Source organism: Solea senegalensis, unplaced genomic scaffold (genome assembly GCF_019176455.1).
Source record: "Solea senegalensis isolate Sse05_10M unplaced genomic scaffold, IFAPA_SoseM_1 scf7180000013394, whole genome shotgun sequence".
NCBI classification, from domain to species: domain Eukaryota; kingdom Metazoa; phylum Chordata; class Actinopteri; order Pleuronectiformes; family Soleidae; genus Solea; species Solea senegalensis.
The window spans coordinates 6524-23774 of NW_025320816.1; the positions used below are offsets into that span (position 1 = coordinate 6524).

Below are 17251 nucleotides of genomic sequence, written 5' to 3' on the forward strand. Positions count from 1 at the left end.
ATTACTAAAATAATATGCAACTATTTTGATAATCGATATTGGTTTGACAAGTTTTTTTGTTTTTTTCAGATTTTCAGCTTTCTGAAAGTGAATATTTACTGGTTTCTTTGCACCATATAACAAATAAATCTTTAAAACTGAATAAGTTTGGTTTGTGGACAAAAGACAAAAACATCATAATTTCCAGGTTTGGTAAACAATGATTAAAATATAACAATATTTCTGACAAACAAACAAGCACTTGATTAATCGAGAAACAAAACTGTTAGTTGCAGCCCTAAATTAAATTCACACATTCACTTTTGAAATAGATGAGAAGATCAACGCCACTTTCATATCTGTGTGTTACGTCACCTTCAAATGGGAAAGTCAAAAATATTGTAACGTTTTCTTGTACAGCGATTGGAAATGTCAGGCGGTGATTAGCATAGCTTAGCTCAACAACAGGCGAACGTTAACTGTGTTACACAAAATCTGAAGCTTATTTATTAGTAGATGAACATAAATGAACAATGGGATTTAAAGTGTGGAAGCAGCGATGCTAGCTGTTCTACCATTTGCTTTTACACGCTAAACTACGCTAAGCTACGCTAACTGACTACATGTAAGATAATCATGTGATAATATGTAAGATGCCCTAAGGTTTCTACAGATTCCAAGATAAATTTAAAACTTTTTAAGTTTTAAGTTTTTTAAGTTTCATGTCCATACTGGTAAAAAAGTATGAAGCATATTAAAGGAAATTGTCCCAAAATGTAGGTACATTTTATTAATCAATTCACATAACTACACAGAACTCTGTGAGTAATTTCCCCGAAATTGAAATAAGTTGCATAAAAATGTCACTCAATAAAAGTAAAGTAACTAGTTTTATTTAAGACCTGGCAAAACTGTATTTGAGACTTTCTGAGGCCTAAAAATTGACCTTTTAAGACTTTTTAAATCCCTGTTCTTAAGACCATAATAAAATACATTTAAAACACACAGTAGGTTTAAAGCAGATTGATTATTTACATCCCAAATTCCAGTGTCCACTGCTGCTCTTAATTGTTTTGCAGTTGTTTCAACCTGCATTAAATGTAAATTTTCCCTCACTTTAATATACTTTAACAATACAGTAGTCTTGGAATAAAACATAGTAAACTCTTTCAGAATTTCTTATTTTCAAATCACATTCTCTTACTACAGATGGTTCTGAATATGGTGTTGATCTTCTCATCAGAGCGCGAATGAGTGAAAATGCCAAAATGTTACTTTTTCTTCTTTCTTTCTGGTTTTTTACTTGGAACACAAAATTAAGTCGCTTTCTCAAAAAATACCTTGACTTCCGTCTCATACACCTACGATGGGGCCATGTTGACTGGTGTTGATCTACTAATGATGAAGTGGAAGAATCAAGTACAAAAGGATAGAACAGCTCTAGTTTCCCTTCACTGTGGCCTTTATAGCAAATCCATGGGAAATTAACTGACCTCAACACACACGCAAACCATGTCCGGGCACACACACACACACAGGCACGCACACACACAAGCCAAAGAGAGGATGAGGATGCCCTATGAATTCAGACCATTTCAAGGTTTCAAGATTATTTTTGTCTGTCCCTCACATCCTCACCTCAGTTGTCCTCAGTGTAGACTGGCTGCATCAGTGAGCCTCACCTGGTAGTGACAGTGTGTTGTCTTAATGTGTGGCCCTGTGCATAAAGAGAGTGTGTGTGTGTGTGTGTGTGTGTGTGCATGGACACAAGATATGCTTCAGCATTTGTATAAACATGTCAGCTAATGTTTTTTTTTTTTTACTTTGACACAAACAAGTGAAAAGCAAGAAAAAAAAAGAGTCTATCTCAATTTTTTTGTCTCTACAACTTTAGATGCAACCAGAAATATAACTCCGGCAGAACTCTAGTGAAGAAATATTATTCTCTGAACAAATTCTAGCAAAGATAGAAAAGGAGCAACGACCAGCTCAGCTGGTTTTTCATGCACCCACACTGGGGCATATGGAAAAAGTCTTTAGTATTCCAAAGCAGTCGGGTGAGAGCACAAGTCTGTGTGTGAAATAAACTTCCAGACGAGTGTTTGAGGACAAACTATTCCAGAGTGTTTCGTCTTCTGGACAGTCCTCTGCTTTCGCTCTCTCCACGACATGACGTAGCTCCCCCTTCAGTTTCTCCAGACATCCCATAATCCCCTGATGCTCAGATCGCAGGGAGGGAAGAAGAGGATGGACGAGACCGGAGCACTGAGATGAGGGTGACAACGTAGGATGAGAGAGGACAAAAAACGGCAAGAGGCAGCATCAACTTGGACAAAACTTCTACCCAGATCCAGGACTTGAGATTATGTTGATGAAGAGATCGGTTAAAGTGAAGGAAACCTCTGTCTCCTTGGCCCTGACTCTGTACGCCATCACCCCGTGTCCTCGGGCTTATCTGTCCTGCAGCAGCTTGAGGGCCCGCTCGATGTTCATGCGGTGTCCCACCCTTGTCACGCCCAGGTCTATCAGGTCCTCCTTCTGCAGCGAGGGCAGATGAGCACCCTCGATCTCATTGTCCAGGAAAGCGTCCCGGTGCTCTCCCAGGTTGAGGCTCTCCAGCCAGTCTGCCACGTCGTGTTTGCTCCACAGCTCCATGGGTTTGGAGGCGAAGGGTTTGCCCGAGGCTGCCACGGCCTGCATCAGCGTGAGCGGCGAAGGGGAGCGCGAGCTGCCGCTGCCACCGCACGAGGAGCTGAGGCTGTAGCCGCCGCCGCTGCCCATGGGTGGAGTGGGCAGGCCGAAGACATCTGTGAGGGTGGGCGACACGGAGGGCGGCAGTGAGGAGCAGGGGGTGAGGGAGGAGGCGGAGTCTGGGGGGCTGCAGGGGTGCGGCTGGGACGGGAGGCTGCTGGGTGGCGTGGAGGCGAGGGCGGCAGCAGCGGCAGCGTGATTACGCATTCCTGAGTCTTCTGGGGGAGGCCTGAGGGGAGGAGAGAGGAGACGACGGGTGAGTCAGGGTCAGACAAACTTCATGCACTTCTGTATGTAATAGTGGTGAGTAATCATAATGTTGCCTTGTTACTTCTATTGTGAATAAAAAAATTTTACACTATTTTTTTATGGGTTACAAAATTGTTTCTTTAAATTATTCTTTTTTTTTTTTTAATTCTTATTATTGATGTTGTTGTTGGTGATGCACATATTGGATATTTGCTGCATTACTCTTTGTCTGGAGAAAGGCCAAAATGTCAACTTCTCGTTGATCAAGAGGTTTTTTGTCATTACTCCGGGTCAACATGTTTTTCTTCTTCTTTCTTCTGTGTAATTTATGTTATAACAATAACTGTGTATTATGTTTGCACTGCTAAACACGCCAGAAGGTGAAGGACATTCTCTTCCATGCTGTGCGTGTTTTGCTGCTGTTATCAACTGCTTGATAAAGGAAACATAAATTATTAACAGGTGCGTTAACCCGGTGTTTGGTGGAGGAATTGAATGGTGTAGTAACGTACAATGGACAGTAGGTGGCATGACTTGCTTTACAGAATGTTGGTGACAAAGGTGCAGCAGCTGATGGAAGAGAACTCATGTTCATCATCTCTGGACTATCATGTTTGTTTTGTGGGATTCTGTCACACAACCACAAATGATCATTTTAAACCAGTCGCCACACAGACGGAATATAGTAAATTAAAATAAAAATTGAAAGACATTTACCAAAATTGGAACAAAACATTAGTCATATTTTAAGTAAGTATGCCATCATCCTTATTTCAGTTTCTTTGATTATGACTGATCAGGTCAGTTTAGAGAATCTCGGAATATTCTGGGAGTCAGGGGTAAAAATTTGGAGAACCACTGATCTGTGAAATAGGCACGGGGCAGTGTGAGATTCCAATGATATAATAATCTTTACTGCAATTAATGATTACCCATTAGTGGATTAACTGCTGTTATTAACTAATCGACAATGTGTCTTTCCTTCTGTCCGTCAGTGGGCAGACAGACGGAAAGAGGAGAGCACAGCTGCAGCCATGATGTTACTCCCTCCTCGAGGATCACTACTCATCAATGACAGAACTCTCTGGATGTAAACCATGTTGATTAGCAAAAAGCGAATGCATCACACATCTGCGAAGAACTGCGTCATCACAGAGAGCGTTTCTCTGCAGCCTGACTCAACAACAGGACGTATGATGTATAATGCATGAAAACTATTCCTATGAAAATGTATTCCTAATGATTAGCCGACTGTTAATTAAAGCCTGCCTAAAAATGTGGGAGACCCCAGACACATGAACGCTGTAACCAGTTTTCAATGTTTTAGTCTTGAGGATGCACAGACTAGACGATCCAGAGTCACCAAACACTCAGGGAGGAGATCTCGTCTTCATCAGTTAAAAGCTGTTGTGTATGTGTGTGCACACGATATTTGTGAGGTTCTCTGCTCACACCCCAATTGCTGTTCAGTCATGAATATCATTCGATAATGTTAAAATTGCGTATGTTACTCGAGGATAATTTGGCCTAAATCGGAAGGCACCTATGATCGTCAGAAGGGCCAGATCAGGACCAAAATCTGGCCAATTATCCTCTCGTGTGGGGCAGACTTAACTCACTCAACGAACAGTTAAGGAAAATGCCGGTCATTTGCAATCCTAATTGTGGTTACAGCTCTAAAATATCACCTCCTTCGACCTTCATACCATCGAAAACACAGCTGACTGACTCAACCTATGACAGAAAAGTTTAATACACACTGAAAAATGGCTCGTGCAAATTTTCAGTAATGTTTGAGTTTAAACTAAAGGATTTCATTACATTTGGGGGAAAAATAACAACACAAAAATTGCATACTGTGTGTGTGTGTGTGTGTAACCAAATGTACAGATTTGTCTTTTATCTGAAAACAACAACAGCAACAGAGAACAGCTGGATCCCCTTTACTCCTGCACGAGTCGATGGCTGTGTGGGACGACGCTGTCGCCGCTCTGACAGGGCTCATGTTAACGTTGTCATCACAACATTCTTTTACAACTGAAATGAGTCAGTCATTAAGCGTTGCTGAAAACAGGTCACACCACGACAATCAGATGTATGTGTGATAGAGAGAGAGCGAGAGACGTCACCCTCACATTACTTGATGCTCCAGATGGAGGCAGGGAAATGTGATCAGTAACACACAGATACCCCCAAGCACTCCAACACAAACACACAAACAGCAAACCATGCATGTATGTTCACACCTTCCTTCAACTTCCCTTGAGGAGTTTGTTCCCTGTCGAGAAACACGTCAAAGATTCTGTTTATACTGGACTGACTGATGGGAGAACTACAGCGAGGGCAGAATCCAGGCCACGTCTGACCTCCTCGCTCCCAAAATGACTTTTCCCACTAGCAGCGATGTGCTACGTGCAGCCTAGATAGCGCTCTCTCTCCTTCTGCTGACATATGGAACAGCCTGAGGGGAAGTGAAGGGGACTAAGGGGGTCGTTCTGTTAAAATGGAACTGGGCCATTGTTTACAGCTCGGCCGGGCAGTGCAACAAACTTACAGTTTCCACTTTCTCAGTCAGCACCGGCTTTTCCACAGGACGTCGTGTGGAACGGACGAGACAGAGACAAAGGGGCGACATGAGACGTGTGATAAGCGGCATGTAAAGACACACAAAGCACACACATAAAATACACACAGCATAAAAGAAAAGAACAGATGGAAAAACAGAGCATACTCATGAAGCAATGAGTCCCTGCCATCTGGCTCTACCAAACCAAGTTTTTCAACATTCTATGTGATATTTTTATGCAATGACAGTTTAAACTGAGATGACTGCACTAAAAAGGAAGATGTTCCTGTTACAGGACTTAAACTGACGTGAAAACTGTGAAATTGTCTGTTAGGACTAATTAGAACAGCACCTCGTTTAGCTGCTCTGACCTTATTTTCTTTTCTTCCCAGCGAACAAGAGCCTCATAAAGAGGACATGCTTCCACAATCTCTCATGCCAATAACAAAGCATCAGATTTGGCGACATGTCGTCGTCCTTTCACGTGCTGCACCGTAATCGATACACCAGGGCAAATATAGATAATTCAATTAACAGGTTGTAGTCTCCTCATTCATCATTGTGATTTGTATGCCAACGCTCAGTGGCCTTCTTTGAGTATACAAAGGTGTCACTCACTGGATGACACTGATTTATAAGTCTCTTCTTGGCTTCTTCCGTCTTATTTATGCTCTCTGCTACAAAGAACTAATAACATTCTGTTCTTGTGGCATTTATCACTTGATTGTTCCCAGAGTTCGGACTGAATTGGGGAAATGAGAATTCAGTTTTTTAAGTTTCCTCTTAGATTAGGGACGACTAACAGTGACTGATCTGCCCACCTGAGAGAGCGCGAGGGCGCAGAGGGCTGAAGCAGGTCGGACAGATACTGTGGGGCAAGACCATGAAGATATTTAAAAACAAATAAAATCATTTTGAAAATCAATCCGGAAAAGTGCTTTTGTTTTTTCGTACGAGTTAAAAGCCGATCAGCTAAATATGACTAAATATCAAGTCCTTGCACAACCCTCACTCCACCATTCACTCTACATCCACATTCTGATCCTTAAACAGCCCTTTGAAGGTCTGTGAGACAGTGAGGAACCATCATCCCTGTCCTTACTTTCACCATCCTCCCATAGTCAAACTGGTCCATGCAAAAATAGAAGGACAAGCACACACATAAGTAACATTGGCACGTGTCCCTCACTGGCCTTCAGCTCAGCGCAGGAACGAGGCTTGTTCTGCATCAGCTGAGCAGAGAGAAAAGTGATGCAGCGCTATTGATATCAGTAGTGGGAGACCTCGCCACGCCCACACATCGCAACACTCACTGCTTCTCTTCGAGCACACACCAGCTCACACATACAGGGTCGCACTTGTTGGCATGCATGCACACGCTGCCTTTATTTATAGAAGCGCGCACGCACGCACACACACACTGACTCTGCTCTGCTGGGTTACATAATCATGGCCTACTAAAGCAGCGCAGCACGTGATCTGCTGGAGATGATGTTGAACTCTGCTGAGGGTTAGATCTGCCATCCTCAATTCATCTCACACATGCGCGCACGCATGAACACACGTATGCACACCAACACGCACAAACACACACATACACACACACACACACACAAACACCCCTCCCCTGACTCAGATTGACATCACTGCAGGCCTAGAGACTGCTCTCATCAGCTGGTTGCTAGGCAACCCTTTCGTCCACGGGCACAACCAACGCACGTTTAATCTGGGAGGCTAAAATAGAATGAAAGAACAAAGACAGAAAATAAAACTCAAATGACCGAAGAAAAAAATCTGATGGTGCTGATTGTAACACCAAGTGTGTGTGTGTGTGTGTGTGTGTGTGTTCTTTCTCTGTGACCATCTGTTTGATGGTCACAGTGGGGGTGCCACCTTTACTCGCCACAGGCCTTCATCGACAGGGCGCTCTAACCCTAACTCTCCCTCCATAATCTCTCTCTGACATGTGAATCACACACACAGATGCTTCAGAGGAACAATGGAGGCGACCAGATTACAAGCAAACATGATGTTCAGCTTCGCAGTAATTCAATTCAGCTCAATTTTACAAGTTCAGCGACAAATCACATCTCTCTTGAGCAGAGAGCAACGCCTCTTTGTGGAGTTCTGGCTCCTAATCTAAAAAGTGTTGTGGGATACTTGAAAGGTTTCTCCTAGACCAGGGCTCTGAAACTCAAATGACCTGGCCCAGACTAGTTTGGTCAGCAGGGGGCAGTCGAGAGAAAAATAAAGCCAAATTTCTTGGGGAAAAAAGGCAATATTAGGTTAAAATGATATCGCAACAATTTATCATGATATTGCAATAACAATATTCATGATGATGTTTCACATTATTTTGAACATTTTCCAAATGAATCTATAAATAACAAAAACAGACAGAAATAATTTTCTTTCTTTAAACTTTCTTTACAGATGAAACAAAATATCATAAGACTGGGTCGTCTGTTTCTGACCATCTGACAGCAGATCTATGACCATCTGACAGCTGATCCCTGTAGTGCTGCGTCTAATGATTATTTTTAAAATTGATTAATCTGTCAATTATTTTCTTGAATAATCAAGTAATCATTTGGTCCACAAATCATCAGAAAATGTGAAAAAAATATTGCTCAATGATTCTCAAACCTGGAAAAGATGACTTATCAAATGTCTTGTTTTGTCCAGAACACAAGACAAAATGATTTCTTTGTTATATGAAGCAAAGAAATCAGAAAATATTCACTTTTAAGAAGCTGAAAAACCCTCAAACCGATTAAGCAATTATCAAAATAGTTGACCATTAATTCCATAATTGATTTTAAACATAGATTCAAAAGACTATGTTTAAAAGGAGTGCTGTCATGGGACACATGTGTTATAAGCAGCACTGTTTTTGTTCCCTGTCACATGGCCTTTCCCATGATTACTGGCATGTGATGAGTACATGTTGGATACGAAATGAAACAATATAAGGTGACGTCCAGAACCGAACGAAAAACTGTGATTATTATTCCAAACACAGCTGTTCTGATCGCACGTAAGCAGCACAGGGAGAGAGGGAAAAAAGGTCAAAGAATGTGCCATGTTTCTAAAGACTCACAACATCACATAGCAGTTAAAAGTTAAGTTACAACAAGAGGAACACCAGAAATTTCGACATCACCACTGAACGGACACACAGGTGCCACCAGCACTGAGCCACAACAATGACAGCAGCAAAGCAGAGACTTGTTACTGGAAGATAAAGAAAACAGGTAGATCCATTCATGTTAAAGAGTACCAGGGCTCATGTGTCAACGGGCAGGAAGACAAGTTTATTACTTGAAATTGATGAAGCGTTTCAGTGACTGTTCACATAAAAAAAATAGATAGCAATGGTCTGTGTCCTTGTGCTTTTATGCACAGGCACTGACTGCATCTTCTTAAACAGGGAGAGGGTCTGATCAGCTCAGGTGTTAAATAAGCCTGAGAAATCGTAAAAAAAATTGATAGAAATGGGATATATTTTTGCCATGTCGCCCTTTACTTCATGGAAAAAAGACAACCACAAAAAGCCCCACAAAATAAAAACCCTTTATATCATATGACTGCTTCACAAAGCTGTGAAGAAAGATGTGCACCAAACTCATCGTGTGACGAGAGCGTAAGTGTCGGCTACAGCTGTCTGCAGTCTGGACATTTTTTTTTAAATAAAAGTAGAAAAAAAGAAAAACACATACACTTTTCCCCTACATACTGTATGTGAATAAAAGGAAGCAGCAAATGAGTCATATTTTGATTTATGTCTTCTTTTCTGGGGCAAAATACTTGTGACACAGTTGGCAATCTCTGCATCTCTTTTCAGGTTGCTTTTCAGCATAGGCAGAATCAATGCTGGAAGTTCTACTATATATGCAGCTGCTTAGTCAAACAGCCAATAAGGAAAACCCTCTCTATCTCTGAGCGCTCCATGTGATTTGTCAAAATATCCTTGCACGGGCCAGACTTTACCCAAGACTGGGAACACATAAAGGTGCAGAGATCTGGATCTCTCTCAGATTACTTGATTGAGATTAAACCGAAAGTTTATTGTAGAATAATTAATCCACAACCACAAATATATGCTGCCTACTTATACTTTTTAAATGAGCTGCAGTATTTTAATATTTCCTCATTGGTTGGAACCTCATGTAACAAATGACAGTGACCTAAACATAATGAACAACACTGGGGCTGCGGCCTTAGCATAATGTCAAAGCAGCAAAAGGAACCTACCTGCAAAGATGGGAGACACAGAGGAGCATGAAGAAAGAGGAGGTGAAGGAAATGGAGATGAGGATGGAGGCATGAGCTGAAAATGAGATGAGTACAAGGTGTAAAAGGTCAACAGGCATGACTTTCAACTTCAGAGGATGAAAATGAGGATAATATGATAGTTCCAGTGTGAAGGCGGGTACACAGAGCCGAACGTAAGCAGGTGCTGACCACCTCACTGTAATTACCACGAATGGACATCACTGCGTTGATCCAACATTGATCCAACACAGAAGGCAGGAGCTTTCAGAAGAATCAACATTTTTCCTCCACTGTCTATACCTCTGATGAGCGATGGGACCATTCATTTAACATGTATGAGAGCTGTGGATTTAATTATTCATCGTGCTTTTCATTTCCAACTCATACCAGGGAAATGACGAGTTTAAAAAAAACATGAGCTGAGCTGATTCAGGTGGAGGGTCCATCAAAGCGCTGTACCGGTTACCGCAAATGTGAGCCCCGCACCTTGGGAGCGATCAAAACATGTGGCTAAACAGGAAATCAATCTTAAAACAACAAACATCACTAACACATCACGAGCTGTCAAACTGTAAACGGTTGTGTTGACCTTATTTATAGCCTGCAGCAACCGGTTCTTTGTGCGTCTATCCAAGTAAACATTCAGTTTACTCCAGGATACACAGACTATATGAAAAGAGGCTGCCAAAAAAAAAAGGCCTTTATTTAAATAATTTTTACTTCTGTTGTCAAAGAAAAGGTTTTTCACATTACCACTGACACATGGGAGGTCATGGCTATAAGTGTTTGTCTCGAGGGAAGGTCTGACAATGGGACTAATCTCTTCAAATAGGCAGAGACCACCAAAAATGTTGCTTTGTAAAATCCATAATAACACCTGTGGATTTAGTCTGCTATACCAACCATTTTAGCTCTAACTGGGCTACAACACTATGTGGGACATGGATGTGCTCCATGATAATTGGCATAGTTGAAGGAAACCAACATCAGTTCATATTTTCTTTAATTAAATACTTCATATTTCAATAAAAGTATATCAATACTAAAAATATCTTTTTACAGAACTACAGTATGTCAACACCTGTATTTACCAACAATACACCATACTGTATATAATGCTATGACTGTTACTGAGAAAATCAACATCCAGATCAGGTTTTATAGCATTTGCCCATATAGCCCCTTTGCTCCACTTTCCTCATCACAAGGTGGCGTTGATTAATTATTCTCAAATAAGAATGTAATCTTTGTAATAGTTTAATGAATCACAGCTATTACCTAACATTACCAGCACCAACACTGGGGGAGTGTGACCACTTACAAAAACAACACCCACAAATTTAGTTTCATGTTTGACAATCTTAAAACTGTAAGTATTTGTATTATAACAGCTAAAACACTACCTGTAACACAAAGAACTTTTTGTTCTTATTGCCCAACACCGCACCGCTGCTTTGAATATTTGCCGCTAGTTCTCACTGAAGCTCTAAAATATACCCCACACACAACTCGGAACAAACCAGGTGAGCTGTAACAACCTCCTAACCAAACAATAACACATATAGAGGCAGATATTTACCTTCATTTAAGATGTTAATCCACAGCAATGTGCATCTGTAAACCTGACATGGTATGTACAAACAATACTGCACATGGTTAAAACCCTTTGTGGTGAGTAAGCACAATTACATGTGTGCTGATTATGCAATAAACTTCAGGCTTGGTATATGTGATGTAAAATGAAGAGGCACAACATGCAGTATCTGCGACCTGTCACAGTTAAATCTTCGATTGCAAACCATAGTCCCTAAAAAAAACTGGTGACACTTTCTCTTTATGATCCATATCAGGGCATCTTAAAAAAGAAAAAACAAGCTATCAGTTTGACCACTATGTCTAAAAGAGAATATTTCCTGTCTTAAATACATAACCACTGACTAGTCAAGTACTGCTTAATACAATAGATGTACTCATTGTGGTTGCTTGAGTATAATGCTTCAAAAAAACATGACAAAAAAAAGAAGAGAAGTAAAAGAAAGTTTGGAAATAAGGACGGACTTATCACCTACCTTGTGCCAAAACCTCCCCTGGTCCCAGTAGGGGAATCAAGGCTCTCTCCTGGCTTGGATGGCCTGTCGCGATTCATTTGCTGCAGAATAGAGCTCAGTTCAGTAATAATGGTGTTCTTGTTGTCCGGTGTAGATGGGGGGCTGCACAGCTCAGGGGGCTGATCGCCCCACAGCTTGGATGTCCTTTGATTGGGAGTCCTAGGAGGTTCAGCAGATGACGGTGGAGGCGCCTGAGATGGTGAACCATAGGATTCTGGGGGCTCTTCAATGAGAGCATCATGGTAAAGTGATGTTCTGTTGATGACAGACTTGCCCTTGGGTTTGGGTGGCACAGGGGGCCGATCCACCAGGAAGGCATGTCCATCTGCGGTGGCATAGAGGCTCTCCAGAGCGCTGTCACAAAAGCCTCCTTCTGACGATAGAGTGGAGATGCTGGAAACTGTGCTGGTGGTCTCCATGTGCTGAGGATCCCCACTACTGCGACTGTCTACCTCTTCAATGCCCGAGTCACCCACCCCTGACTCTGGGTCAGGTGGAGGAGGAGGATATGAGGGGGGCATACTGTTTGCCATACGTTTGTCAGTTACAGGTGGCGGGGCGTGTGCATGATATGGAGGTAATAAAGGTCCTCCATTGCGTCTCTGTTGCTTAAGCAACTCTGCAATGGCACTGGCCTGGTCATCAGGAATGTCAATACTGTTGGCAAACTCCAGTGGAGGAGGAAGGGGCTCAGTAAATTCAAATTCCTCATCGATATCAACAGAGGCCAGAGGGGGTGGAGGGATGCGGAATGGCAGCTTTACTGGTTCTTCCATGGATTCACCTAATGGAATGCTCCTCCGCGATGAAGGTGGCTGGGGATTTGAGGAGAATGTTGAAGGATTGTGAGGATCAGGTTGGTTGGGGTCCTTCAGCTCAGATGGCCTGTTGCTGTCCTGACCCTCCACCTCTGGGCTGTTAGCCTTGTTGCTCGCTTCTGTGCTGGTGTGGACCATTAATAACCCGGCTGATTTGAGTTGTGATGTGTCTGTCACATCTGCTGGTGCACTTTTTCTCTCCTCAACAGCTTGATGCTGCCGCTCTTCCCTTGCGCCATCAGACTCATACTTCTGTTCTGTCATCTGCCTCCGCAGGCCGCCTCGGCCTGGTCGCCCCATGGTTGCTGAGGAAATTGCAGCAAAACTTGTCTCAATCCCAGAGCGTAGTTTGGTGTCAATAAAAAGAGGTTGGTTGAGGTCTGGTTTGTGGCTTGACTGAATTGGAAGGGACTGTGCTTCGTGTTTTGGGGTTTGCTGAACCTGAGGAGGATTTGGTGGCTGATTCTGAGGATTGTTCTGTTGTTCCTTCATGGCCCGGTCACGAGCTGCCAGAGCAAGGGCTAAAGGAGAATTTGGATCCAAGGGTTTGCCTGTTACAGGGTGGAGGTAGGTTCCATTGGCCCTGTAGTGGCTCTTAGGAGTGGCTGGGAGACTAACAGGGCTATCCAAGTTGGGACACTGGCCTGTTCTGGTGTTAAGAGGTTCCCGCACAACTGTGGGCTCAGGAGTATTAAAATCAGTCATGTTTCCACTACCACCCCCAACAGGACGACCAAGTCTTTCTGTGGGAGGGGCCAATATCCTTCGAAGTCGCTCATCGCTACTGAACATGCCTTCATCAATGGACTTTGACTGGCGCAGGCGAGGGGTTGGTGCTGGACTACTAAATTCATCATCCCCAATATCTATTGACTGAAAGGCAATTGAGCTCTTTCTTGCCTCTAGTCTTTTCTCTCTGTCCCGTACTGCCCCAGCAATAGCAGCAGCAAAAGGGTTGCTTAAAGAGTGAAGTGTGTCTTCAGGACGCAGACCTCCACTTCCACTAACAGTGGGCGTAAGAGATGGGTGTTCAGGGGTGGTGGGCTCAATCTCCATACTGCTACCCTGGCTGCTCTTGCCACTGCTGCTGGTGGAAGGCTCCTTGACAATGATTGTGGGTATGGGGATGGATGAGCATGTTCGTTCTACAGGTGTAGTAGGCATGGAAACTGGGCCTGAGGGGCTTGCTGGCATGTGACATGTTTTCTCTGGACTGTCCTCAACATTGGACTGCTTTACTAGCATGCCCTTCCTTCGAGCTGGTTTTGCTGGCACATACAGAGTCTTATTACCCACCTCAGAGTAAGGGTTCTCAGGCACTGGTGTGCGACCTCGAGTACGTGGGCTCTCAAACTGCTCGGAGCTCTGGCGAAAATAGCCACGCCTCAACGTACCAACATCCGTGTTACGGCTAATGGTCGTCACTGCATTGGGTGAGTTCTGAAGGAAGCTGGGTCTTGTGGTGCCGTAGCCTTTGCCTGTAGGGCCAGGAGTTGAGTTGTAGGCAGGTGGTGAGGGGGGTGAAATGGCTGGGGGAGGAGGGATGTCCTCTGAGGTGTCAGGCATAGAGAGGCTGCGGGAGAACTTGAGTAGGGGAGGCGTGAGGAATCCCTGTTCTTCTGAACCTTGAAGAAATGGAGCGGAAAGAAAATGATGTAAGGACCTGGGGGAGACGGCCATATTTTTTTTTTCTATTTTCAGAATGACCTCTTATTCTAAAGTTAATGTCTGGTTTATTGAAGTGCCTTTCCCTAACTCATTTATCCAAGTAGATGTTTCTGAATTTTCTGAAAAGGCTGAGCAAATGAGACAAGTAAACAACTATAACATGTTTCCTGCTACAAGTTCATTTGGGCAGTTACTTCACCAATCGAAGGTTTCACAGCTGAAATAAGAACAATAATAAACACATATTAAAGGCCCTTAAATCAAATAATTTCAACAGCAGAGAATATTCTAAAAGGGTCATGTAATCTTGATTACTACGATATTAATTAAAGTGTATCTAAAGAAGAGTATGTGTCCATTTATACGACTTTATTTAACCAGTTTTATTAAGTAGCATTCCTCCTTTTATTATACATGTAGTTATGTAGTGATTCAACTGTAGAGGTTGGGGAATATGTGCCGGGGGCTGCTTGGGGCTATTACTCAATGAAGAACGCTAGTTATTTCTCAGGAAAGACCACTTCCCTTGTTTTACATTTTCCCAGCTGACCATAATACATGCTAAATGTGCTTTCGTTGCAATTATTGTGAAATATGCAGGTGTTTTTTTTTTTGTAATAATAATGATGGCACTGCAAATCAAAAGAGCTGTGAGTAACATTAGCCTGCATGATGTCCCTCCAGTTCAGCACTGAGAATGAGGTTTCAGCATATGCTTAATGACCTCCAATATTATCGCCTCAAAGCACACTTTGCTGACTGGATCATTCTAATTTATCTATAATTAGCTTCAATTTTGCTGGAGCAAATCCACAAAGCATTAGTAGAACATTATGACAAGCTAAAAGCACAAAAAGCAGGACATGCGCTTCAAGCCAAAATGACTGTATATAAATTATACCTATTGATTTTTGCTTTTTGATCGTGCCCTTCTCAGGTATCCCCAGGAAGGCTCCTGGCACAGTAGGTGGAACCACCGCTACTCCCTGGCGATCATGATACATGGACTGCAAAACATAGTTTTGTTAACGAAACATCCAGCAACACACATTTTTCATTAGCTCTTTTGTACTACAAACCTGAGAGCAACGGAAGAAGCAGTAAGACTGAAAACTCATCAACACCCTCAAATTAAAACATAAGGTTTAGTTCTGCTCACTTACGTTCATATCAGCGGCCGTAACCAAGCAGCGACTGGAGGGGCGTGGTTTGATTGTAGCGATCTTCATATCGACAGGTGAGCTCTTCTGGGCATGTGACATCTCTTCAACTTTGTCTGCAAGACAACACGAACCCGCATAATCCGTGAACAACATAAACGAAAAGCGTGTGTAGTGTGCAAGTGTGCAAAAAGCCTGTAAAGTTCTCATGGGCCAAACGCAAGCTAATCATTCACTTTGCCTCCTCCCTATGTTTCCACCCTGAGCTGCAATGAAACTGATATAGAAAACACTGAAAGACGTTTTGAGGGTGGGTGGGGTTACGAACAGGAGGACATGGACGATGAAATGCTGTGTGTCTATGTCCAGCCTGGGAAGCCGTGCAAGTTCTTTTCAAACAGCCGACTCAGCAGCACCATCCAACTTGTAGAGTCAATTCCTTATTCATTGTAAAATGAGAGATGAAGGTGAAGTTCCTCAAGTTTGCCGCCAGTCTTTTTTTTCCTTTCCTTTGGGAAAGGTGTCAACGGCAAACTTGGCAGAACCGAACTTCCCTCTGGTGTGTGATGATTCATCAGATAAATAGAGTTCACCTGCAGGGTTTTGGTCAGAGAAGCTACATGCTAACCCAGACCTAGCCTCTTTGGCCCTGTTCTGACCTGGCGTCGACATCTATCCTGAGAGATCTGATCAGAAGTGGAGAACGCTCCTCAGCGTGACTTTTCACACCTGGGATTTGTTCAAATTATCAGACTGATTGTGCAAATCCAATTCAAATCCGACAGGACAGTTCACATTCATGACCGAAAGTGTCTTGCATCTGAATGTGACTGCCCTCTCAAACAGCATGCATGCACACTAATACCGTTTTGCATGCGTATTCAACAATGAAAAAAATGTCATGCTATATGTGAGACAACTCCGAATTGATGTAGGAGACAAAATAGATGTAACGATGTAACTTGTTTCACAACGGAATCAAAGTATTCATGCTTAGCTCTGGAGAGCAGCATTGTTTGAATTTGCCACGGTGCAGGTCAATGATGTCATGGATTCTGATATGAGGCTGTTCTCATACATGTCACATAACAAATAAATATGTGATCACTGAGTGGTCTGTGTGGTAGTGAAGTGGCACATATCTGATATGAAAATAAGAATTTGATGATCAGATTTCTGCGTCCACACAGGCTTGAAAAAGCTCTGATCAAAGTCAAATCAACGGGAGATAAAATCAGATAGAACTCAATGGAATCTACAAAATCTATCCTGGATGTGTCTCTTGTGACCACTTGTGACCACTTGTGATAATATCTTTTGTCCCCCACACGGATGAATTACTCTTTGACATCCTATTTTTACCAGACCGAGTGGATGGATGCACGACTCTATAGCTGTAACATTAAAAGAAAGTACATGCCTTCAAAATTTGTGACACATTCAAGATGTTCACATCTGAACTTAGAGCTGAACACTTTTGAATCACGCAATACCGACTTGGACGCCAGGTCTGAACGGGACCATCCTGTATCAACCCTGCATCAATGCTTTAGAAAGCTTCCATGCATTAAGGCAGTGATTACTTAGAGTGACTTGGAAAACAATCCTCTTCTTCTGCGCATCTACACACAGAGGAGAGGAGTGGGAGAGGGAGGAAAGGGGAGGAAAGGAGCATCA

The 17251-nt window shown here is 42.8% G+C and overlaps 1 protein-coding gene across 1 annotated transcript in view; it reads right to left on the reverse strand.

Moving 5' to 3' along the window:
- Positions 1 to 1803: 1803 nt before the first annotated feature.
- shank2b (SH3 and multiple ankyrin repeat domains 2b) overlaps positions 1804 to 17251 on the reverse strand; it is a 36704-nt gene continuing 21256 nt past the window's right edge. Inside the window, exons 7-10 of the mRNA XM_044015402.1 lie at positions 15578 to 15690; positions 15316 to 15421; positions 11890 to 14371; positions 1804 to 2959 (exon numbers count right to left, since the gene is read on the reverse strand). Coding sequence (XP_043871337.1) covers positions 2431 to 2959; positions 11890 to 14371; positions 15316 to 15421; positions 15578 to 15690 — 3230 coding nt within the window. The 3' untranslated portion in view covers positions 1804 to 2430. The remainder of the gene's footprint in view (positions 2960 to 11889; positions 14372 to 15315; positions 15422 to 15577; positions 15691 to 17251) is intronic.